The 27,405-nt window shown below is 33.5% G+C and overlaps 1 protein-coding gene across 1 annotated transcript in view; it reads right to left on the bottom strand.

The window, feature by feature from the left end:
* CNTN5 (contactin 5) overlaps positions 1-27,405 on the bottom strand; it is a 480,323-nt gene that overhangs the window by 234,831 nt on the left and 218,087 nt on the right. Inside the window, exons 8-11 of the mRNA XM_054592597.1 lie at positions 19,706-19,887; positions 15,737-15,873; positions 13,481-13,610; positions 11,249-11,399 (exon numbers count right to left, since the gene is read on the bottom strand). Of these exons, the coding sequence (XP_054448572.1) occupies positions 11,249-11,399; positions 13,481-13,610; positions 15,737-15,873; positions 19,706-19,887 (600 nt within the window). The remainder of the gene's footprint in view (positions 1-11,248; positions 11,400-13,480; positions 13,611-15,736; positions 15,874-19,705; positions 19,888-27,405) is intronic.

Here is a 27,405-nt window from a genome sequence, read left to right as displayed (position 1 = left end):
CTAATGATCTTTATTTGTAGCCACTTGCTCCCCAGCACGAGCATCACCGCCTCAGTCCCACCTCAGATATTCAGGGATTAGGTTCTGTAAGCAGCACTCAACCTAGATCCCTCACATGCATAGTTCACAGTGGGGTTCACACTTCAATGTAATGTTGCTGCTGATCTGACAGGGGCTGGAGTTCAGGCTAAGGTACTGCGAGCGATGGAGAGAGGCTGTAAATACAGACGAAGCTTCGCTGGCTCCGCAGCCACTCACCTCCTGCTGTGCAGCCCAGGTTCCTAATAGGCCACGTGGTCGGGGGGGGCGGGGTGGGTTGGGGACCCCTGTCTTAGAACACTTTAAATATTTGACTGATAAATGCTTATTGTTTCAATTTTTTAAAATTTTTTCCAGTTTTGTGAGATTAAAGAGTTTTATAGTTTTATATGGTAGCTTTTATTTACTTGTACCTACATATTAATACTTCCATTGCTTTTCAATCTTTGTTGTACTTCAGGTACTTAGGTTTACTTCCTGTTAGGAACTCTATTAACTAAATTCTTACATTGAGCTATTCAGGCCACGCAGGTAGTATCAGTTAAGGCTGCTGTCCTATGGTTAACAAAATCTAAGTAAAGGATTCCCCCTCTCCATTCAGACCAAAGGCATGAGACATAATTTTCCTCATGGTTTTCTTAGTGGATTATTTTATAGCTAGTTCACTTTTATGTTTCATAGGTAGCCATTCATAGGCTAGGTCTTATAGGAGCCATGCTATGCATTTTGTGTTCCTTCTAAGCCCAGCAACATATAAAAGCTAATACTCAATGTCAGTAAATACCCTCGAGGTGAAAGCCAGCCTCCGTGCATTTACTTTATCTATAGAGTAAGCTCAGATTCTGGCTATAGCATTTCCTCCTGACTTTCTTGCCAGCTCATTGATAAAAATAAAGACATTTAAATAACACTCATTTATATGTTTTATATTTAAAACATCAGTTAACTTTTGTTTTGGGAAGATTGGGGCAATATTTAGTGTGTTTTTCTGTAAAAGAATTACAAAATAAAAGTAGATGCCCCCAAATAGATGTGAACTGATCTTTCAAAGACTGCTGATTGACTACTAAATTAAGCATAAACTCAATCTATCTTTTCAATTCCTCCTCAATTTGTTCTCAATCTCTCCAGCTTATTTTCATTTCTGCACCTAATATATACCATAGCCAAATAATAGTATTTATTTTTTCACAAAAGTGTCCTGGATTCATGACTATGCTTTTGCAATTTGCCTTCTAAAATACATTCTCTCTCTATGTGTCAAAATCTTATTCAAGAACCATTTCAAACTGCCGTTCATACAAGAAGTTTTCCCTCTTCTTTCATCTGGATTTTACTTTCTCCTTTACTTAACTCTCTAAGTTATTTATAAAGTGTAATAAACCAGGAACTCTTTGAGATACAAAGATAGATGGACTCTCTGTCTGGCTCTGTAACTTCCTATGTGTGTGAGCTTAGGCAATCTCTCTGTGACCCAATTACTTTAAAACTGGGATCATTCTATATTCCTTGCAATACTATATTATTTTGAGGATTAAAATATGCATATATAAAATGGCCAGTGTTCAATAAAAGGTAGTTATTACTACTGTTATCTTAGTTATTCTGTTAATAATGCCTACATAATATCTATTAAATATCCTGTGTGAATAATCTTATTTTACTATTATCTTAAATATCCTGTGTTATAGTTATATATGTATTAGTTTTATTGCCCATTAGACAGTGCTTCTTTGGGGTATGGGATTCTTTTTCTTATCTTATTATGAACTGGCATAGCATCTTACACACATTATATGTTGAATAAAGTTTTGATTTTACCAAAATTATTTTAACTGAAAAGAACAGTATCTTTATCATATGACACTAGGGAAAGAAGAAGTGGAGCTACTATTTACAATTAAAAAGAGAGAAAAGCAAACATAAAATTGGTACCCTGAAACCTCCAGATACAACTAGCTAAAATAGTGGTCAACTTAAAATGTACCTATCTATTATTTATTGATCTATCCAGTTTTTCACAAATAACTCTGTTATTCAAACAAAGAGAAACAAGCATGCTAATGATAAAATTTATCAGTTTATCTTTAGTGGAAATGATTGGTAGGCTGTTCGTTGTTTTCAAGGTTATCATTCCGTCTACGCCCTAGTTTATAACTAGCCATCTAACTCCCATTATGAAGAAACCACAGTTACATTAGGTTGTGATTTATGCAAACTAAAAAGGGGCAACTATGCAACTCTCTGTTGTAAAATACTTATTTCTAAACATCCTCAGAATCTTCCTTTTCACTATTTTATATTCATTGAAGAGTCACTTGGGGAGGTAGTAGGATCAGTCAGTAGCATGTACTTAGATGCTTGAATTCCCCAGTATTTTCGATGTTGTTTGTATTAAGGACAAACTAAGCTGAAAGTTGTAGTCTAGGGGGCTTTTGGAAAAGAAAAGCCTTTAAGGAATTAATGGCTTGTTCAAGTCCTGCTATGTGAAGAGTATAATCAGGCAACTTGTGCAACAATTTATAGTAACTGGGGTAAATGAACCGTAGTTAGAAGTAGAATTTATGAACTGTTTGCTAAGCTGATAATTAGCTAGAGATGTAAAGCTGCAAACTGGAAGTGTTCATAGCACAACAGAGCCAGAATTATTTTGTTGTCATTTACAGCTTAAAGTAGCAGACTTCCTCAATGTTATCTCCCCTGGGAGGTGAGACCTGTTTTGTTATATTTACCAGTTAAGTTAAAAACAAGAGACAAACTGGTGGTGAGATCAGAACAAAAAATGTTTGAAGACCTTTGAAGAGGAATCTAAATTTTTCTGTGACCTTAAATTTGGGAAATAATAGAAACAAATAATTTGATTTTTTTATATGAATGTCTTCTGTGTTTAAATTGATGTCATTAATTTGAAGATTTTTGATTGTTGTTATATTAACTAACCATTCTATTGAAAATAAATCATTGGAAAAATCTGAGAACCTATATGTTTTTCCCATTCCCACTCAACTATTTGGCATGGTATGAACACATTATTACTTAATAAATTTGAATTATTTTGGATTATTTGTTGTCTGAGAGAGACCAAATTTAAAATCATTGAATACCCCTCAAAAAGTATAGATCTATAATAGAAAAATATGAAAGCACAGTCCAGAAGCATCACAATAATGCATCTTTGGAATTATTTTGTTTATAACATCTGTTGATCAATGTATCATGAAAAAAATTAAGTATTTCTTTTATTTGGATGTCGATCAATACTGATAATCTCTATTTTATCATAAAGTAAGATAAAGAAAGACAAAAATAAAAGCAAGATTAAATTTTGGCTGCTGCATCACTTAGTTTTCAATTTGGACCCAGGATTTTTTGTTGGAAGGAAAATTAGATTCAAATTAAATTCTTTATTTCTGATCATATTTGAGGGGTGTGCATGTGTGTGTGTGCATGTGTGAGAGAAAACTGCCTATGAAGCTGACCATGCAGCTTTTGGGTATAGACTGGGAAGCTGAGTCACTTTTGGAAAGATTGTAGGCCCTAAGAAGGGATTCTATCACCATTCTCCACATAGACTGAAATGCAACACCATTGGTAAATAATTTAAGTGTTAAGATTATCATAGAATCATTGACTACCACCAGACTTGGCTTTCTAAACCTCAGTTTTGTGATGGATGACCTTGAATGAGTCACTTTAACTCTTTGAGTTTACATTTTAAGATTTACAAATCAGATATAACAATATCTAAATCAGGAAGTTGTGAATTGGCACATACTGAGAACTAAATTGAAACTAAGAAGTCGACTTAAATCATACATGTAACTTCCTACTAACTACAGCTTCTCGATCATTGTATATGCTTGAGCATTTCCAATGGTGAGAAAGCATGATAAGAGAGTCCATTCCTTTGAGTTAGCATTTCAAATGTTACTGAGGTCAAGCAGCATGCTACAGGAAGTGCAGGGAGAAAGGGGGAGAGTTCAAGTAAATGTTACAAGGTGAAAAAAATGAGCATATTTTGGGTAATTGTGAGTATTCAATGTAGTCTGAAGTTAGCATACTTGTACTTTGCAAAGTTTTACAGATGGGGGAGAGCAAGATATTTGTTGATTCCTGTCCTCTAGTCATTATAAGTAGGTAGAGATAAATTGATTCCTGGAAAACTTGAAGTAATATGTATTCCTTCTTTTGTTAGGAGCAGTATATAGATTTATATAATTTACAGAAACTGTGGATTTCACTGTTCTCTATATTACTATTCATTGACATTAGAAATCATGGGATTGATATCTTCTCTCATCTCATTGCTGGGTTCAAAATCTGAAAACTTATTTTGGATTGGGGTAAAGAGGGGAGAGTAATTTTGTTACCCTAAAGAGTGGTTTCCATGTAGTACAGAAATTCAAGTACCTTTGTAGTAAGGCCCTATTTCTGACTTTTGTAGGTATGGGCATAAAGTAGAGGTCAATGGAAGCATTCCTCCTAATGGCTTCTTATCTTCAGTTAGATGCAGTTTACAGGTCTGGGCTTAAACAAATCATTGATGGTGGCTTAATTGAGCCTATTTTTACTTGAAGGCGTGATTTCTCCTAAAGGGGAAGTATTTGTTTATCTACATTCATTAATGTACATTGTTGCTATGACTTTGTTTTCTTTTTTCTATTGTGCTTTTAGTAGCATTTTATAGGGAAGATGGTGAAAGTTAATCAGGCAGAGTCTTGTGCAATTAGTTTTCATTGAAACTAGCAAGTCAGCATCCTGACCCCACCATGACAAATCTAAGCATTTCCTCCTTATCTTTTTAAGCTGGGTGGACCTGTGGAGCAGCAAGCCACCATCCCAGAGTGATACGTCGGATATTGTAAGCAGTTCATAGGTATTAAATCTTACATAGTCAACTATCATAATAACTAATGTCATTTTGATCATTTTATTTCCTTTGAAAGCATGGATTTTAATTTACAAAGGAAGTCAACAGATATATGAATGCTCATTTTCCCTCATTATATGATTTCTTAGGTACTGAAAAAACCAAGATACCTAGGGTCTGCATTGTTTTATGTTCTTAATATGTAAAAGACATTGTCACAGAGGAAGCAACAAAACAGCTTGTTCATTAGCAAGCACAGCATGTAGGTGGAAACAAAGGGACAGAAACAAGACCCTAATTATACCCATGAATTCCTCCTCTTCCTTGGAAAAAGAAAGAAGACCCCGTTTTCGTCTCAGTAACAATGTCCTTTAGGGCTTACACTAAGAATATATATTTTTCCATATGTCTGTGAGTCAGTATGTGAGCCTGATCATTGTTGCCTAATGAACACAACATGAATTCCCACTAGAAGTCAACTAATGGGTACTTGAAGTGCAATTTTCTATGCGTGTTAAATGAGTAAGTAGAAAACTTTGCTGTTCAGAGTCTCCTTTGGTGAGCAGGGAACTATTACTAGGAATTCTGGACAAGTCTTTGCTTAGATTACAGTCCCATAAAGGAAAAATTATTCTGTAATACTGTGCTCCTGCACAGGATAAATTTCTTTTTTTGGATGCAGGATTTCTTTAGCACCCATTTGATTATAGTCGGTTGTCTCTGTAACCGGTATCCTCCTCTGCCTAGAAATGAAAATTGGCACTACAGCAAGTTTGACATTTCAATAATTGTGAATAATTTTTAAACACACATGCCATATTCTACAGGGTTCAATAACAGTCTATACATGTGCAGATGGAAAAAGAAAAACCAAAATAAACTGCATTTACCAAAAACTATGTGCTTTTCATGTTAGCCAAGAGCGTCTTTGTCCCCTTTGTCTTTGTTCAGGAAATTGTACATGAAATAACGAAGGCTTAATATTTGTGCACTGCTGGAGTGCTTCTGGGTGATTATATTTTAACAAAAGTTAATGGCCAAGTAATGGAAATAATGAGCTGAAGTGAAAATCCAATATGAGTTTGATGAGCAGAACATTCTGAATGAAAGTACACTTGAGGAGAAATTCCCCACAGAACATTTCACGTCTTAGTAGTCTCGGAGCGTATTAGTTTTAGTATTAAAATGGACATGATTGATAAAGAAACCTAAATGGATGTGTGCCGGTGATCTTCAAAAGTGATGGGGCAAAACCTGGGATTCCTTAAAAGAAAATGGAGAGAAAGAGAAAAAGAGGAAAAAATGTCTTTAAAAGGCTTCTTCTCTATTTGCATGAACTCCTTGGGTATATTAACCTGTTTGTGCAGTGCCTAAAATGCTAATCATGGAAAAAATAAATATTCACCCTGCTAGGAGAGAAACTCTCAAAGATACTGAACTAGGAGTAGGTAAAGTTGGTGAGAATGGCCATGCCAGGAATAGGAGTTGTAAAAATTTCTAGAACTATTGATAAAAATTGATGCCAGTGTTCAATGATTCAAATGTTCGAATGACACCATCATCACCACGACCACCACTATCAGCAACAGCAGTAGCATCATTATCACACAAGTAACATTCATTGAATCCTCATTAAATGCCACACATGCCAGTGTATTTTACATGCAAAGTTTCATTCAGTGCTCACACCCAATGAGCTTAATCTTTTGGAAACCAATATTACAAATAGGGAAATAAAAGAAGTACCGTATTTTGCCATGTATGATTCTCACCCATGTTTTTGTCTGTAGAATAAGCGAGGGCAACCAAGTCCTGCTATACACTGGATTACACTGTGACCCACAATATGAAGGTGCTTTGCAAATTATAAATGCCATACATTTTAAGCAATTATCATCATTAATATGATTTACTGTTAGAAGAGCAGTTCATACTGAAAATCCTGTTATATAAACAACTCATTCTGTGACATAAACAGCAAGCAACTACAAATAATTCACAAGCTCTAACATAATTTACTTTTTATATACTTCAGGTGTATCATTTAGGACCAAATAAATGAAATATTTTGTAATATATAATCAGGTGACTTATTTGCTAATCATTTTTTTCCCTGAAAGTCATATTCTATTCTAGTTATTACTTACCGAATTTTAACCTTTAGGATAATGACATGTTTTTCTTTAGTGAAACAGATGCATATACACAAAAAGCTGTATATTGAATGCCCCCCAAAAGAAACAAACAAAACAAAACTTGAAAGATTAAACCAAATTTGACAGAAGAGGATAAGCCATGGGTTATTTGGCACTCTGTTGATAAAACAAATGATTTAATATTAACTATAAGTTGTTACAACTTTGCATTTACAGTTTAGTGTTAAATTGCAATTAACTCTAGATTCATATTCAATTTTTGAGTTTATGGTATGTCTACAGGTGAACAGATAATATTTTTTTGCAATTAAAATATTTCATTATATTTTATGCCATTGCTCCTAATATAATTTTGCTTTGAAATGCTATCTTTCTCATATTTAAATGTTTCCCTTATAATATATTGTTACTTTAACACTGTTCCCAAACTATAAAACTAGCTTTATTTGCCCATCTAGGGAACTTCCATTTTCTGTTTTAATCTTTAATTTGGAATGAGCCCCCCCCCCCCAAAAACTATGAAAATTGTGAAAGATGGACAAGGCTAATTCATTTAAGGTTTTTCCTAGTTGTTTTAGTTTGGGTGAATGAGGAACATTTTTAATGCAGCTCACATAAATGGTAACTACACTTATTTTAAAATAAATCATGATTTAAATATGTAGGCTTAATGTGAAATATATATGCAAAGTTTTCAAAGCTTTAATAGTTTTCTAACATCTCCATTTCTACTTAAATTACATTTACAGTTCTTATGAAATGGTTGGTGGGCTTTATATTAGAGAATTGGTCAAAATTTTTCTAAGAATAGAAGTTGACATATTGAGATCTTACGATAAAGAATATATAATATATACATTTGAAAGTTTAACTTTCTAGTTTCCATTTATATTTTTAGAATGTATAGCTTTTAAAACATCTATGTGTGTCTTATCATTCTGCTTTATTAAATCTATTGTATTGTTATTTAAATCTTAGCTCCTTATTTTAATACTTGACTGTTTATTGTTTCTTATATCCAATTAAATTGTATCCTTCCTGAAACCTGGGATTGCCCGATATGATAACAAATCATACAGCAGTAAACACTGTATTTTGCAAGTGCTTCTACTGATTTTAAGTTTAAAAATGCACTTTACTTTGGGGCTTATTAAATTAAACTGCTTTACAAACCTAAACATATAGGAGTAGACGAAATGTTAAGCAAATGTGGCCACATCATGCTTTTACTTGAATAAATAAAAACACAAATATTTTACATTTCAGATTCCTTGCTGGACAGCACTTGGACCAGAAGTACTGACCTCTAGAAAAACTGACCTGCGTGACCTGAGTCTGAGGCCAGGGTGTTTGTCTCACTAACTCAAGGGGTCACCAGTGAGGTGACAATGGGTAAACAAAACTGGAAAATTCACAACTTTGTTTTCAACGTCTGGAAAAATTTTAAAAAGTTTATTATGCTTAAGTTTGTTGTAATAGAAAACTCATAATTTTGTTCCTTTCTCAATACATTTGCCTTGAAAAAAAAAGATGCCACCTAATTTTTTGAACTCGCAGTGAGATGTCTATGAAGAGTTGGTGGGGACTTTTCTATGATAAACTAAAATAAACAGGAGAAGGCTCATGTGACACACACAAGCAAACATTTCAAAGGGAATAGCTTGCACTGATATGGCATTTGTGTGTGTATGGGTGTATGCATATGTATATATATGATATAAAAATTTCAGTACATTCAGAAAAAATGATAAATAAGCAAAATAAATTATTTGTTTTTACAATACAAATGTTTTCTTCTGCTTTAATAAGGTTTGTGCCAGTATTTTTATAAGCAACAATCCAAAAAAATTCAATTCATTCATATGCAATTCAACCATATACAACAGTGATCTGGCAGTTTGTGAATTTTGCCCACTGCCAGGCCCCTCGCCCCAAACAAAATGATAAATTCTCTTTCAAAATGAGGTGCCTCGGCTAAAGAAAACATCAGCAAAATGAAAAGGAAGCCAACTCTATGGGAAAATATATTTGCTAATGATACATCAGATAGAGGTTTGATCTCCAAGATATATAAAGAACTCACTGGACTCTACTCCAAGAAGACAAACGATCCAATCAAAAAATGGGCAAATGAGCTGGGCAGACGCTTTTCCAAAGAAGAAATACAGACGGCCCAGAGACATTTGAAAGGATCCTCGGCATCACTAGCCATCAGAGAAATGCAGATCAAAACCACCATGAGGTAGCACCTCACACCGGTCAGAACAGCTATCATAAACAGATCTACGAACAACTGGGCTGGCGAGGCTGTGGAGAAAAGGGAACACTAGTCCACTGTTGGTGGGAATGCAGACTGGTGCAGCCACTGTGGAAAGCAGTGTGGAATTTCCTCAAAAAGCTGAAAATGGAACTGCCTTTTGATCCAGTGATTCCCCTGCTGGGACTATACCCTAAGAATCCCAAAACGCCAATTCAAAAGAACCTATGCACCCCAATGTTCCTAGCAGCACAATGTACAATAGCCAAGTGTTGGAAGCAACCTAAATGCCCATCAGTAGATGACTGGATCAAAAGACTATGGTGTATTTACACAATGGAATACTACGCAGCAGAAAGAAAAGAACTACTAAACTTCGCAACAACATGGATGGAACTAGAGAGCATCATGCTAAGCGAAATAAGCCAGGGGGCGAAAGACAAATACCATATGATCTCACCTATAAGCGGAACCTAACCAACAATACAAAGATGCAGGGAAAATAAGACAAGGAACACTGAAAGGCAAAGAAACCAACAGAGATAAGAGGGAAGGAGGGGGGAGCAGGAGGAAAGGAAGGGAAGGGGGGAAGTCAAGGAACATACAACAAGGACTCATGGACAAAACCAAAGGGGAAGAATTGAGGGAGGGAAGGAGGGGGCAAGGGAAAGTGGTGGGGGGAAGGCAGAGAAAAATGTAGTTGAAAAAAATAAATTAATTAATTAAAAAAATGAGGTGCCCAATATGACCCATGTCAATCCCTGATGATACCCTTTGCAGGCAGCATAGATCCTCAGGACTGAATTAAATCCAATTATTCCACAAATTATTTCATCAGACGCAGGCAAATTAAATCAGTATTTCTCCAACTTGAAGGGCAAACAAAAATATTTAAAGAAATCTTTTGAATATTTTAAAATATTCCAAAACTGCTTCAGTAATTATTCAAATGGACCCCTAATGCTGACTTACATTATTTAATTATATGATTACTTATCCAGACAAACATAAAACCAGGTATGAACTCCATATTTATAGATCAAAAAAAAAGCAAAACTCTAAAACAACACACGCAACATTGTTTTAGTATATTAGAGGACATTATTTAGTCGAAGCTGAATCACCATGTGCAACACCATTAGGTATTTATTGGTAGAGAACTGGACTTTCGAACTTGGCACACATAAACCGTGATGAGATGTTCTGCTTCTCTCATCTGTTTTTCCATTTGTACTTCAGTGGTGCCCTTTGACTTTACTTACCAAAGACAAATCTTTACACATTATGTATTTCTCTGCACATTTCTTACTTGCCTGAGATGATTGAAATAATCTTATATTGTTTTGTATCAACATGATTAAAAACAAAAAGGAAGTCAAATAGGCACAGATTTCACTTGGAAGTGTTCTATCATAAAGTGATTATTCAAAAAATCCAGAATCTATCTATATCAATATACAGCTATCTATATCATCCATATCTCTATCTGTATATCTATATCTATATCTATATCATCTATACAACTATATCTACCTATATCTATATTTATATCTATCTATCTATATACAGATAGGTATATATTGAAATGAGAACACAATCTCTAAACATGTTCATAGATAACTTGGGCATCCCCAAATCTGCAGTCCCAAAATGAAAACCAAAAATAACTCACTTAAACAAAAGTGTTTGCTTTCCTCATAATCTGGTGAAATTCCCACTTGGTGTTGAAACAGCAGAGGTAAAGAAGTCTCACTATATTGAAACAGAGCTTTGGGTCTTTTTTAATCAATATAGACAAAACCATATTTCAATCAGTTCATGAAACGTTACACAATTACTGCAAGACTCTTGTATACCTTAGTGTATTATCTGCTACTTTAAAAAAGTTTGACATTAAGAGTTTGAATTACAAAATAAGCTTCTAACCTTTTATTCTCTCTAATTGCTTTATCTCCCTTCCTCCAAGAGATGGTTGGTTTTGGAGAGCCTTGGGGTTTGCATTCCATGACGACTTCTCGGCCTTTGGTAACAATTATTGTTTTCTTCAGTTGATTAAGTGGAAACGTGGGAGCTGAAGCTATTAAAAAGAAAATGTTAGTTCTACCAGAAGCAATGACAATAATCTCTAATATATGATCCAACAATATTTTGCAGCTTTTTCTTCTGGGATACATTTATAATAAAATCATATAATATCTACATAGGTAAAAGACACTGGCACAGAATTTAACTTATTAATTAATAGCTATCTAATTGGTTGTCCTTTTCATTAGGTGATGGTTTCATACAATGTGGAATCCACAGACAAAGTCTGTTTTAAAAAAATGACATGCTTTAATTATCGTTATCAAGTGTAATTGCAAAACACTAATAAGTACCTTGGGCAAAAGGTGAAGGGTCCAGCAAAAAAGTCTAGTTTGGGCTTCCCATGAGAAAAGGGGGGTTACCAGCGGAGGAGAGGATCTGCCTTCCATTTCCTACCTGTGAGTCTTAACTAATGCAAATTTTACTATGATGTTATACACAATTGAGTGCAGTTTTTAAGAATTGGAATCATTTAAATTTCAATCCAAAGTTCTATTTCATCATTTGCAATTTTTCAGAGTCCTGATCATTCATTTATATTAACTTTACTGTATTTTTATCAAGACACTTTCGATAGCAGTGCCCCAGGTAATTCCATTGTGCAGCTGTCAATGAGGACACTGAACTAAAAGAACACATGACACAGGTATGAAAGCAAATTTATAAAAAGAAACACTTGAACCTAATAGAGAACCTGAAATATAAGTATACTCTATCTGAGACATATATTATACCATTGTGACAATTTGGTGATTATTTCATAAGCATTTTATGTCCATCATGTAGTGATATAATACATGGCACAATAACATTAATATATATATATACAACATAAGAAAGATACATATGCAATTGAGATGGGTTAAGAGATTGAAAGAAAAGTGAAGAAACTTCTGGGGAAATTGCAGGTGACATTTTTGGTTGCCTACTGGGAATAGAATTTACAAAAGTTAATTTTGAAAATATGTCTAAGAATGAGTGTTTCTTAGTAAACAATTAACTGGGCAAAGGCTCAATCAGGTTTCATCTCAGAAATGTCAAAATGTGGGCTGATAAGAAAGTACATTAATATTTTATAGATTAGGTTTAGGACACTGAAACATGGACCACTGTATCCATTTTGGATGAATTAGTTACAATATAGGGAAACTTTAAGTTCAAACATTCATAATTTAATAAGTTGACTTATGGTGTATTACATTTAGGTGAAATGTATATGGTAAATTCCTAGATTCCTGAAAGCTTGGGTGTTTCTGTTAATGTCATGCTTTGGGAATTTAAGTGGAAAATAGAAATTACATTTGGGCTCTTGCCCACTTTTGGGAGACAATGAATTATGATCTCTTAAGTATCTCTCTTCGTATTATAAATATCCCAGAACCAAAGTTTAGGAAATCATCAGACTGGGAAAAAGTAAAATCTAGTCCAGCTGCCCAAATATACTCAACCTGAGTGGCCTGTTCACTGGATTTTATCTCTCCTGTAGTAAATAGTGAAGCAGTGCTACTGTGCTGGTTACATTCTTATCATGGGTGTGAGCCTATGAGATGGCTGTGCCTGACCTCAGGAGGGTTTTCTGGAAACTTTTGTGTAACGGTGGGAATGGTGATGAGCCAGGATGAGAGGGTGCTTTACTGTGGAGTTCTGCCTTCCAGAAGTCACATGCCCACTGGCAGGTAACAGCTGCTCGGGAAAATGTTAAGCATTGCTAAGGGAGCAGGGAGAGGATGCTTGAAGTCTGCATTCTGATTCCCTACCCTCAGGACAGTCTTCCTTGAAAGTTAACACATATTTCTGGTATGACTTTTTTAATGCCATAGAAGAGACATATTGTGTAAACCTGTTAAGCTTAAAAGTAAAGTCAGAAAAATCTTATAATAAAAGTTATGGTACAAACTGTACCCAATATAAACTTGTCCCCTAAAGCTTAAAAATATATATATCAGCAAGACATAGTATATTTTCAAGTCATAAAATAGGGTTTTTACAACCACATCACAAAAACAGTGCAGTAAGAATTAGAACATGGAAAAAAAGCAACACCTTTTTCCTATTTATTTAGAAATTGCATACCGAGAATTTTCAGCTCAGCACTTGCATAAATGGTTCCATATTTATTTTCAGCCAAACATTGATACATTCCAGCATCTGACTGATTCACATTCTGGATCATCAATACTCCATTAACCATCTCTACCTTACTCTGCAATGGAATAAAAAAATCAGGTATAGAATCCACAGTTATCGTGCGCTAGGTCAAAAAAAAAAGCTTGCAATTAACATGGATGAATATTATTTGACAACTTAGAACACAATTTACTATTCACTATTGTGTTATAACATTTCATGTAAATTATAACTATTTCTTAGAAATGAAACTATGACTATATTTTTCTATAGTTATTCTCAGTTTTACTTGTAGTTTTGTTTGTAAATAGAGCAACTTTTATTTGGTATACTAGTTGAGCTCATGAAGTACAATCAGAGATAAAGCTTTTATTTGAATCACTTTATAAAGGAGAAGCAGGGGTTCACATGGTAGAAAGGATACGGCTACAACTACATGGAATCAAAGTTAAATATAGATAAAGTCATAACAAGGACCCTTTTACTCTATTGATATGATCAGAATTTAGGGTCAAGTCAAGGAACATGTATAAAGGACCAATGGACAAAGCCAAAGTGGGGAAGGATTGAGGGTGGGAAGTAGGGGTGGGTAGGGCAGGGGGAAATGGTGGCAGGAAAATGGAGACAAATGTATTTAAACAATAAAAAGATAAAATAAATAAAATAAGAAAATTAGTGAACATAAAAAAAGAATTTGCCTTTTCTTTTACTTCCTAACAAAATAACACACACAAAAAAGTCCCTGTAACTGGATTCCATATAAAATTATTGGTCAAAAAATATAAACTTTATTATCAGAAGAAGCAATATAGAAGACAAAAAAGTTATCATGTGCAAACTGAAGTAAAGTGAGGCCAAGAGCACATTTCAAAGTGAATTATATATATAAAATGTTGTTAAACAACCAGGTGTCTTGTCTACTGAATGCCAAGCAAAGTATTTTTAAATGTTAGCAGCACTTTGATCATCTATCAACAGAGATGCCAAGTAATTTGACATCATTTTCAAAATAAACCTATTCACTTTGCAAATGGATTATCTTCCAGTGGAATTTATAGAATTTACTTTATTCGGACGCTGACAGTAGAAAAGATGACCAGCATAGTCCCTTCTCAAGGTTTATCTGGTATCCCGGGAGGACTAGAGGGAAAGAGGCAATGAGTCAATGCCTCAGGATTCCCACCGCATCAACCTCTCTTTTTTTTTTTAACAGTTCTATGTGTCTGTCTTTTTGTGGAATTGCGTTTGTTTTGGTCTAACTTGTTTTAGAATAAGAGAATGTTGGAGTTGGATGGGGAAGTAGGGATGATCTGATCTCATCTCTTCATTTTACAAAGGAGCAAACTGAGTCCCAAAGAAACAAATGATAGGCAAGAGGCTGCTGGGAAGAGCCTGTGTTCAGAATGTCATCTTTATATACCTCCTTCCTGCCTTCTTACCTGCAAAGGCCATAAATGAAGGAGTTAGCTAAAATTATTCCTATTATTCTGAAATTAAATGTACTTGATTTATTTTCAAACCTAGAACATATTAAGTTGTTTTGTAAACCTGTGGCAACTTTACTAAAAAGATATTTAAGACTATGGGTAGCAGGATGCCATAGAAAAAACCTGCTCAGGACACAGAAGACTAGGATTCTATTCCACATTAGTCCCCTACTAGATATATGATCTTGGCCAAGTCATTTTACTTTTGGGGGTTGTCTCCATCATCAGAAAAATGACAGTAAAAAGCCAGGTAATATCTAAAAGTCAGCTACAAGTTGTGATGACTCTATGATAATCACTGATATTTTCCTATGAATTTATAAGATTCAATAAAATGTAAAGAAACAATATATTACTTTAAAAAGTGGTGGGGGAAGGCAGAGACAAATGTATTTGAAAAAATAAATTAATTAAAAAAATACATTTTATTTGGTTATTTATAAAATTAACTTTATATGTTGTTATGACAGAATTTTTTTGTTTATACATATTAAAGAAACATCTTAATATGGATAATTTAAATCAACAAAACTATAAAAAATAAAAAGTAATATAATTAAAATAAAAATTGTTTATATATTTGTTGTCTCTCACTCCAAATATATTCTAAAGCATAAGTAGAAAATGGATTTCAGTATAAGTAAAAGAGTACAGTTTGTTCTTTGGGAAAGACTGCTAAAACTACACCAAGCAGGTCAACAGTTACCAGCAGTACCTGAGTTAAGAGGGGTACTCCATTCTTCAGCCAACGGTATGTAGGTCTGGGTTTTCCAGTAGCCTTACATTCCCATCGGAGAGGGCTTCCACTGTCTAACTGAGTATCATTCAGTTTTTCTACCCAGTGTGGGTAAGCTGTAAGAGTTTAAGCATTAAAAAAATGGTGAATTCATTTTTCAAACACTTAACCAAGTTCAGAGTTCATATGGCTGTATTAATTGAATTAACAATTTTTATCAATTCATAACTATAGGTGTTTGGGAGAGGCACAACATTCTATTACCACAGAACTCTCATTTCCTATATGTGTGTATATATATAAACATATATAATTATATATGTATATAAAATCAGTGATGATATTTCAATCATTGAAAACACTTCTATAAGCTAAGTATATCCTGTTGTTTCATTTTATGATCCAGGAATTTTTGGCTGAGAGAAGTTAAGGCAGTTTACCCAGGGTCACACAGTAAGGGAAAGAAACCACTTTCAAAGTCAGATGTTTCTGACTTCAGGGAGCATATTTCTCCCATCCCATTTTGAAATATTAAAAAAATGAATCAAAGGCAATTGCTGCATACCTAGAGTGCTTTACCTTCAAACTTGTCTCTAAGTGGGAATTTTGTTTTTAGTAGATTATTGATCCTCTAGCCATCATATAGCCTGGTCTTCAAGGTGTCTTACCTTGGCACAGTTAGGCTTTATAGGCCTTTGAGAATATACCCTGTGTTTCAACTTCAAGGCTAGAAGCTTTCATTCAACCATCTACAATGATGAGCTTCAAATATTGATCCTGATTTTTTGTACCTGGCTTCCAAAATCAGCCTCTTTGTAGTCATATGCAAAAAAATACTCATAGAAATAGTCAGGTGCAAAAGAAACCTTAAATTCTGCTTTCTCATTTAGACTTTTCTGTAAACTTTCCTACTCTAGTTTGCCAGGCAAATTCATAAATATCCATGACCCCTATAATCCAAGTGGACAGATTAGAGGTCTCCCAAACATACCCTGTATCTTCTTCAGACTGTTGAATCCACATGGAATATTTTAGTTCTCTTCTTTGTCTCTTTTAATTCTCATAATTCAAGGCTTTGTCTCAGTAATATAAGGATTATTAATCCTAACCTTTCAGGGGAGTCATCTGCATCTTCTCTGGACACCTCTCGTCCTTACTCACTTGGAAAAGAGTCACATAGTAACTTGTTACCCCTCTTCTGTTGCTGACTTAAACTGTTAATTGAAATTTTTAGTTATTGTTTGACAATCCAGCTGGATAGTGAGATCACCAGGAGCACAGTGGACACATGACATACATATTTACTTTAGACATAGCACTGACCCACATACAGGGTGGGGTAAAAGTAGGTTTATAGTTGTGAGTACATGAAATACTATTCTTGCATTGTTACTTACTAATTATTGTATTATTTTTATATGAAAAACTGTAAACCTATTTTTTCCCCTGCCTGCCTGATAGTTGATTATAGGAGATTAGTTATATTTATGTGTCTTAATGTATATACTCCAACTAGTGCAGGGATATGTAGCTTGTAGGTATGAAAAGAAACTGAAAAAAAGATCTTTATAAGTTACTAAAATGAAAAATTAGGAAAGAAAAAACTATTAAATTAAAAACTAGTCATCTAGAAAGAAAAAAACCCCTAGAAATCAAAATAATGTTTTGCTCAATTTGGAGTCCTGATTCCAAAATTAATTTGTCTTTAGAATCAACAAGTGATCAATTAAATGAAAAAGAAAGAATTCCTGCTTTCCCTTCTTCAAATATTTATTGGACATCACTATTGGTGCAATGCTTAGCACTGAGAATGCAAAGATAAATATGCCACAATATGTATTTGCTGTCAGCTCAAAAATCAGTGGATGATACAGAAATGCAATTAAAATATTATTCAAATTCATGTTACCAACAATTTTACAAGTAAAAATCACCTATTACACTGTCTTCCCCACCCTTAAATTTAAAACATAAAAAAGCTAGTAACTTGTTTTACTTAGCTTTTGTAAAGCCACCTATTTTAGGATATGAACAATTTAAGAGACATATGACTCCTTAAACCCAGATGCTGTCCCACTCTCACAAGATGCCCTGCGTATTGGCACCCCGCCGGCCTGCAGTGTACATGATTGTGGGTAACAAGGAGAGCTCAGAACTGTTTCTTAGTAGCATATTTTCTCACCAGAAGATACACCAGCAAAATGGAGTGAAAGCAATTTGTTTCTTTTTCTTGCAATATTTGCTACTGTTTATGAATGAAATAGCTGAGATGGGGAGGGGACAAGGAGATTAGTGTCCTATAGGTGCTTCTGTTCCAGATTATAAATCTAATTCTTATTTAGTTGAGGACAATTCTTCACAATACAGATCTGGGACTTTTCCCAAGTAGTCTTAAGAGTAATAGATGCTCAGTGTTTTGTTTTGTTTTTTTTTTTGGTGTGATTTGAGTAGCAAAATACTGGTTGAACACTTATCTTTAATTTTCAGATTTTTACCTGTATAGACTTCATCCAAATGTAATATCCATGACCTAAAGATAATGAAATCAGTGCTGGCATTTCAGTCTTACAAACTTCTAAACTACTCATATATCCTTCTTCCAGGATGGTTTCCCCAGTTTAGCCCTTAAGGTACAAATACTCTGAAAGTTTTCCCTAACTCATGCCAGTAAAATGGAGTAGACTGTGCCCCCATAATCCTTTGCACATGACTTGGTCACAGCAGAGAATATGTTCTGCTTTAATGTGGCATTTGCTTTACATCTAATCCAATGGACCATGAGTTTCTTCAAAGTTCTGTTGCTAGCAAATAGAGCAGTAATAAGCACTTAGTAAACATTAATTGAATAAATGAATGAATGAATAAAATGTGCATAGTCAATTTGGTTGGAGTATGTATTCATGAAGGCAGCCCATTTGTATAGATAAAGAAAGAAAAACAGATTGAATTCAGATACTAATATTTTAAAATACTTTTAAGAATCCCTGGGAAGAACATTAAGCTTTTTAGGATGACTGATACTGAGATACAGTGACGGTTGTAGTTGCTTGGCAGATTCAACTGAATATGCAATTTGGATAATTCATATTGGAAACATCTGCATATGTTTATATCAATGTTCTGGGTTATTATCCCTCTACTTTTTAGTCTCCTCACCTGGGACATAAGAATAATATCACTTGCCCATTATGTATAATGCATATTATAAAAGCAGATATAACAATAGATTCAATTTGTGATCCCTAGAGATGTAGAGGAGAATGTAGATATTTTAAAGTAGGTTTTCTAAATTCTTACACAAGACCTGGTTGGCCCTTTGGCATTTTTGGACAGTATAAACAGTTGCAGGCTGTAAACGCTATTTATCATATCAAAGTAGGAATTTAAGCCAGGGTCATCAGGTTTTTTCTTTTCTTTTTCTTTTCTTTCTTTCTTTTTTTTTTTTTTTTTGTTAATGACCAGATAGCAAATTTAGGCTTTGCATTGTCTGGTCTCTGTCTGCCTACTCAGTTCTGTAGTAGCAGTGCAAAAGCTGTCATAGGTAACATGTAAGCAGATGAATGTGGCTGTGCTCCAATAAAATTTTATTTACAAAAAAAAAAAAAAAGATGAACAGAATTTGGTTTATGGACAATAGATTGTGACTCTTGTTTCAAGCCTAGAGCAAGATTATGTTAATAATGATTCTTAACTTATCCAGGAAAACATCTAAGTTTTACAAATAACTCTCTCTGCCGTGCAAAGAACTTGATAATTCCCCATACATTTTTAATTTAAAGCATTTCTCTGTGTATGGTAGTTTTACATGATTCTTTATTATATCAAAGAAGTATTATTATAAATTACTGCTCGGTTTTTCTACCTAAAAAACAAAATTTAGTTCAAAGTTTTTGTGCTTTCAGTTTGGCTCTTGGAACTAGGGCATAATGCTTTGCTGAGACCACTTACTGTAAACTTGTAATTGTCCACGGAAGGAATTTTTTCCACGTGAGTTTTCAGCTCTACACTCATATATGCCCGCATCATCCAGCTGCACGTTGGGTATTTCCAGCACTGCCTGAGATTTCCGCAGACGTGCCTTACTAGGAATGTAACCATTAACCTTCATCCATGTGATTGTTGGAACTGGGCTACATAAGGAACAAAAATATCGTTAATACACTTTCCACTATTAGGAACATAGATTCTGTTGTCTGATAATTTAAGTACTTAACAGGCTGAGTGCAATAAAGTGTAATCACAATTAAGGACCATGTGCTGGTTGATATAATTTACTTTCCATGCAGATTGTCTGATAAGTAAGCAGTTAGATGACAAGGTAGACTGTTACTTTTCTCTTCTATTTCAGGAAAGCAATTCAGAAACAATATTTCATAATGTTAATACATCCTTTATTTTTAAAAACTTTGTGAAATTATTTAAATGGTAAAAGTAATTTAGTGAAATTATGAAGTAATATATACTTATAGCCAGGAATTGAACAAGATTCATAAACTAAACAAATTAAGAACTTTTTTGGCCCCCACTCCTGCAAATATCATCTTTCTGCAACAATAAAAGCAGTTTGCATGTAATCTCTCACTTTGTCTCTATGATACATATATACATATGTAAGATGCTTATGTTTTGTTAAAAATATAACTCATATACTTAATATTTATTATTAAAAGACCAAATCGAAGATCAACCCATGGCTTCTTCTGGTTAATAGCTGCATATTATTCTACTGTAGAGTTGTATCAGAATTTAATCAACCATTTCCTATAGTTAAACATTTAGAATAGTCCAAGTTTTATTTTGTTTTGTTTTCTTATTTTGCCACTAAGAAACAATATTACTACAAACAACAGTGCACATATATCATGCACTATTGCTTTTTTTGCAGCAGACATTCACAAAAGTGGAATTGATGGATCAAAGGGCATGTACATTTTCTTCATTTTAATAAGTACTGCCAGATTGTTTTTCAATAATATAGCGGCAGTTTCCATACCTATCGGTAATATGTGAGACTGTTTCCACATATCCTTGCCATCATTTTATGTGATTAATCTGTTTAATTTTTGTCAGTAGTGAAAGGTGAAAAATGGCATTTGCTATTTTAATTAATATTTTTCTGAATACTAAGAAAGGTGAGCATCTTTTCATAATTTATTGGCCATTTGCACCTGCTTTTCTGAAATATTTGCTTATTTTACTTTTCTGATTTTCCTATTTGCCTGTTTGCATTCTTTAAATTAATTTCTTAGAGTTCTGTGTGTATTAGAACCATCAAGACTTTGTTTCAAAGAAAAAATTCTGTGATGAAATTTTATAAACATTTTTAGGAGAAACAAATATTTCTGCGGTTTTCTTTATGATTTTGAATTTTTATTTGTTTATAAAGTTATCTGTAAACCCAAGTTTATGTCTACATTTTCTGCAGTATTTCTAGTAATATTTTGAAAAGTGTTTTTAAGTGGTTGGATCTTTAATCCACCTGAACTATATTCACATTTTTGGTGTAAGATAGGGAATGCAACTAATTATTTCAGTATCATTATAACTCCCTTTCCCACAATATTTGTAATGTTGTGTTTGTCATATAATTGGTTCTCACATACTTAAATTTGTTTGAGCCTTCTCAGTTCTATTCTGTTGATTATTTATTATTTACTTTACGGTCTGGACCTACTCTTTTTCAGCTCGATTTCTCACTACTTCATTTCCATAGTTCCTGACACAAAAAGACATCTCTGTGTGTTTCCAATCATATGTTAAAATCCTACTAATCTTTTGAGACCTGTCCTAAATGTCTCCTCCCCCTTCAACGGTCTTTTCTTACTCATGTAGGCTGCTGGAATTTTTTTTTTTCTTTTAAGCAACAAAGTCTTTGTGTGTACTACTCACATCTATTGTAACATATAATTACTAAGGACAGGATATTTTCCCACTAATTTTCCCTATAGAAATGATAGCAATGTTCACTGTTATAAACAATGTTATGATAAAGACCATGTGTATTTTTTAATGCCTTTCTGATTTATTCCTTAGGAATGAAACATAAAGTGAAATTTCTGGATATTAGTTGACAATTTTTGCTTGTTTATTTAGGTACCTATATACAACATCCACAAAGAATGAAACCTTGCATTTTGGAATAGCCCTTCAGTCCAGCCACTGTTAATATAGCAACAACAGTTTATGTGCCATCGGTGTAACATGGCAGCCAAAGAGAGAGGACTGGAATGCACATGTGTGAACAATGAAGACTTCACCATACTATCCAGTGGGTGTGGTTGGGTGAGCATGTGTACTGTGTGACCATCACATTCAAAATGACAGAACCAGTAGAGCAACAAATCTGTATCAGGTTTAACATTAAGCTTGAACATTCCTCCAAAGAAACTATTTGGATTATTCAGAAGGTTGCAGCTATGAGCAACTGGTGATTGGCAGCTTTATAATGACAATACACCGGCTTGTGCATCAAAACTCATGCCGAGTTTTTTGGTGAAATGTCAAATCACCCAGGCGACTCAGCCCCCCAAAGCCCAGATTTGATGCCCTGTAACTGCTGGCTTTTCTCAAAACTAAAATCACCTTTGAAAGGGAAGAGATTTCAGACTGTCGATGAGATTTAGGAAAACACAACAGGAAAGCCGATGGCAATTGGGAGAAGAGAACTGTGTGAATTCCCAAGATGCGTACTTGGAAGGGGACTGAGCTGTCATTGTACTATATACAATACTGCTTGTATTTTCTTCAATAAATGCCTCTATTTTCCATAGTACATGGCTGAATACTTTCTGGACAGACCTTGTCATATGTGAGAAATGATTTGTAACTTTTTTTTTAATTTGGGATTTTTGCACCAATATTCAAAGGTGAGATTGTTATTTATTAGGTTTGTTGGTTTGTGTGTGTGTACTCTTGTTAGTGAGTTGGTAGTTGGTTTGTCTACAAGCTAGCTTTGATTAATTACTATCACAGTGATGGATGATAGCTTGGTGAACATGACAGAATACTTCCATCCCTATTTTGATAGCTTAAATAGTACTGAGATTATATATTCTTTAGAGTATTGATAGAACTCTCACAAAAAGTCACCTGGGTTTATTACCATAATAGAGTTAGTTGCTTTGTTCTTTTCTACAGTGTTTTCAATTTCTTCTGTTTTCTTTAATTGCATTGTGTTCAAATATCTACTGTATCAATTTTGGTAATTTATGTTTCCCTAGAAAACCAACTATTTCATCCATAGTTTCTGTTTAAGCAATGAGTTATATAAATAATAACTATTTAAATCTATTATTATAATTATAATTATTATTAGCATTGTATATTTGCTTAATAGCATGGGCCTTGAAGGAATACAGTTTAGGAGCAAATACAATTTAGCCACAAAGATGCTATGTGATCTTAAAAAATTATCTAAGTTGTAAATTTTGTTTAATGAAGATATTTATTTGCTCCTTCAAAATGCAAATATCTTCAGGGCAGTGGCTTCATTTCTCTTGCTCAGCAGTATGTCCATAGTGTCTCATAGAGTGCTGTGGTTATAGTGAGTACTTAATAAATGCTTATGAAATAAGTGAATGAATGATTTATGTAATATTATTTTGAAGATTAAGTGAATTAAGTTCTTGTAAATTACTTTCCAAAATATATAGCAAATAGTGAGTATTCAATAAATGTTAGCTGTAATTTTTTTAAGTGATTAGCTTTGTCAGAGATTTGTCTTTTTTATTGGTCTTCAAAATAAGGATTTTGAGTATTACTTTTTTGTCTTAATTAACTACTCTGTTTTTAATTTTCTCATCTTCCTTCTTGATTGGCAAATTTATATCATTCTGACTTACTGAGATTAATAATCAATACAGTTATTATTTATGGTAAATAATACAAGCATATATTACTGTGTTTTTCTTTTTCTTTTATTCTGCACTTGAGGCCATTTTTTTATTTCTTTTAGAGAGAGAGGAAGGGAGAAAGGAAGAGAGAGAGAGAAACATTGATGTGAGAGAGATACAGAGATTGGTTGCCTCCTGAACGTGCCCAGACCCACCAGGACTGGGGATGGAACCACAACCTAGGTATGTGCCCTGACCAGGAAGTGAGCCCTCAACTTTTTGGTTACTGGATGATGTTCCACATAACTGTCTTTTTCTTTTTTATCAGGGCTTTTATTTTTAATAGATGAAGACATATGACATATGTGTTGATATGTAAAAATAGTGACTTGTATAGTTTCTCATTGTTTGGAACTTGTTGAATCAATCTTAAGTAACTAAATGAACCAGTTTTTATGAAAGTTTTGTGTCTATTGGGGAAAAAAGAGCTTAAAGAGTTTAAAAATTAGGTTTTAGACAGTTTTTGTTAATATTTCATTCTAATACTTTTATTATTTTTTAATTTTAAAGTAATTTAACTTTTATCAAATCAAATATCTTATGAAACATTTGTACATTAAAAAATGAAAATTAAAAAAATACTCAAAAGCAGAGCTAGTCTGATTAGTAGGGATGAGGGCCCTAGAATTTTCCTGCTTTTTCTTCTACTTCACAGAGCATAGTGGAAAACTACTGCTCTACATCCTTTTTAATTTTTGTCCCAGTTGATCTGTTGGACTGAGAGAGGGGAGCTAAATTTTTCTCTATTATTACCACTAGTATAGTCTTGTATTTTTTAAGAAAATATTTGTATTTTAATTCTAAAATTAATGTTTATAAAAGTTAGTACATTTTAAGAGGTTTAGTTTTACCAAAATAAAATGATCCTCCATATAATTTAGTGATTTTTTTCCTTTAAATAATCTTTTATCCTAGTTATCCCCCCTTTTTTCCCTTTTTTTGTGGTAATTTTTTTCCTCTATTTATACTGGTAAATAGATGTAACTTTTTATTCAATCTGGAAATTTTTGTCTTTTACTGGTGGAAATTTTTAATTTAGCTGTTCAAATTGGTAATTATTATTCTTATCCAGCCATTTGGTAATTAAACAATACATAAAAACATAATATTATGTTAAATATTAATAGCAATAACCTTTGGAATAAAATGATCATAGATTAAAAATGACTATAAACGTATGGCTATAAAAGTAACTGTGCATATTACAATTAAAAATTTACAATTAAAAATAAAAAAGTCTAAATATAAGACTTAATGAATGAGTTAAACATTAAATTAGACATTGTTGAATAAATATTTTCTAAAAGTGGTGGATAGAGTTCTTTATTCAGAAAGAAGCACCACCCAGGCAGGAAAAGAAAGAAAGAGAAAATGAGAGAAAAGTGAGAGACTGAGACTAGAGAAAGGAGACTATGTCATATCTAATAAGAAATGGCAAACACTTTTCCTGAAATGATGAAAGACATGAATCCTTAAATTCAAGATACAATGCAGATGGTCTCTGGCTCACCATGGTTATACTTAAAATGATTTTTTGACTTTACAATGGTGCAAAAGCAATATATATATATTTTATATATATATAGTAGAAACCACACTTCGAAATTTGTATTTTTATCATTTCCCAGGCTGGCGATACACAGTACCTTACTCTGTCATGACTCTTGAGCTGGGCAGCAGCAGCAACCTGCAGCTCTCAGGCGTGCAATCACAAGGATAAACAATCACTCCTCTACAGTGTACTGTGTTGCTAGCACTTTTTGGATATTGTGTTATGAGCAGGTTTAAAGCGGGCTAAGCTGTGATGTCTGGTAGATCAGGTATATTAAATACATTTTTGATTTAATGATATTTTTCACCTTACAATGGGTTATTGGGAGCATTTGTATATACTAAGCATGATTAAGACTGCAGAACATGAATGAAATATACTAGTATCCAGAGAGGGAAAACAGATCATCTACAAAAGTACAATGATTTGAATATTTACTGGTTTTCTAACAGCAACAATGAAAGCATAAGATGTTGGAATAGTTATATCCAATGGTCTTAGAGGGGAAAAAACTTATAAAACTATAATTTTGTATATAGTAAATTGTCTTTTATAAGTGAAAAGGAAGTAAAGATATTTTCAGATGTACAAAAACTATACAAATAATAATACCAACAATAACAGAGTAGGCATATAAAAAGAGAAAAAACTAAATTACCAATCAAGAAGATCATGTAATTAAATAGAAGGAGTGAATAGAGTTAAAATATCCTAAATTTCTTTTATTTTGAGGAAGGATGTTTAAGATATTGATGAACTTTAGAGCTGAAAAATGTATGACAAAATCAATAGGGTAACCATTAAAAGAATAGATAAGGAGGGTATAATTTTCCAAACAAATGGAAGATACAGCGAAGACTGGAAAGCTAATTGCTTTCCAAAATTCATTTACTTTTTCTTTTAGGCACACATTTGCATAATTTATATTCAAGTAGTCATGACCGTGATGTTGATTTATGGCCATGATATTTACTGAAACTGACCCAGAAATCTGTGATTCCTCCACTCTATATTTCTCCATTGGCTGTGTTCATATCAATGCCTCAGACAACTTTGGACATCAGGAATTGAAGAAAACAGATAGTAGCCCTTTGAACGACTGTTTTGTGGAAAGTGTTGAATAGCTATTTTATCAAAGACAATAAATAACAATATTTGGATACTACATGAATGATATATAAATATTTATCTGGCTAAGATGTTAATATTTGAAGTTTTATCTGTTATACTTCCTAGCATGATCTTACTAACATAGAAATCGATATTTGGAAATGGATCACTGCCATAACAAGACATACAATATTTGAAGTGGTTGGGAATAAAAGGGTCTGATACTGCCAAAATGAGACTATGAGGACCCAGTTATTCAGTGGCAATATATGTGGTTAAACTTTCATCTTTGATAACTTGGAAAGTTAATCCAAATACTGAGCCTTGTGACAAATTAGAAAATAGAATGTTAAGTGTGAGAATTGTCATTAGCTTCATTATCAAAGTATTAGAAAAAATATACTATGAAAAATACTGGCTGGATTGTCAGCAGAATTAATGAGAAAAGAAAGACTGCAAAATGTGGGATCTTGGTTGGTGGAACAGATAAATTGCAAAAATACCCTCAATTCTCTATCACTTTCTATAGACACATCTTTTACTGTGTAATCTTTGCAGGATATTATCATTAGAAGATGGTCTTTTAACTAGTAATTGAACTAGTAATTAGTAACTAGTAATTGAAATCTGGGTTGCCTTATGACTTGCTTCGGTCATGAGACTGTAGCTTTAAGAGGACTTGTATACTTCCGCTTTTTCTTGGACCCTTGTGTTTACACTTGGACCTTACAGCAAATTTATTAGCCTGCTCGAAAATGAGAGATCACATGGAACAGAACCATATCATCTAGGCAGAGGACATACCAGACCTGCCAGCCCCTGGTGGATCCCACAGCTGACATATTTATGAGCAAGTTCAGCTGAAATCAGCCAAATTGGAACCAAATCAGCAGAATCTCACAACCCGTTAGTCTTGTGATAAATAATAAATGTTTGTTGATTTAAGTTGCTGTTTCGGTGTGTTTTGTTATGCAGCATTATTGTGGCAATACATATTTGATACAGTTGGAAAATCTATTTCTAAATCTCAAACAGTGGGAAATAAGAATAAAAAGACATAGAGTAACAGGAGCAAATTAAGAATCAATCCTAAG

The sequence above is a fragment of the Pteronotus mesoamericanus genome, unplaced genomic scaffold (assembly GCF_021234165.1).
Source record: "Pteronotus mesoamericanus isolate MK-2021 breed Mesoamerican mustached bat unplaced genomic scaffold, CSHL_Meso_final scaffold_36, whole genome shotgun sequence".
Classification (NCBI taxonomy): Eukaryota; Metazoa; Chordata; class Mammalia; order Chiroptera; family Mormoopidae; genus Pteronotus; species Pteronotus mesoamericanus.
Note: the sequence above shows the minus strand (reverse complement) of the source record. Positions and strands in the feature narration are given on the sequence as shown.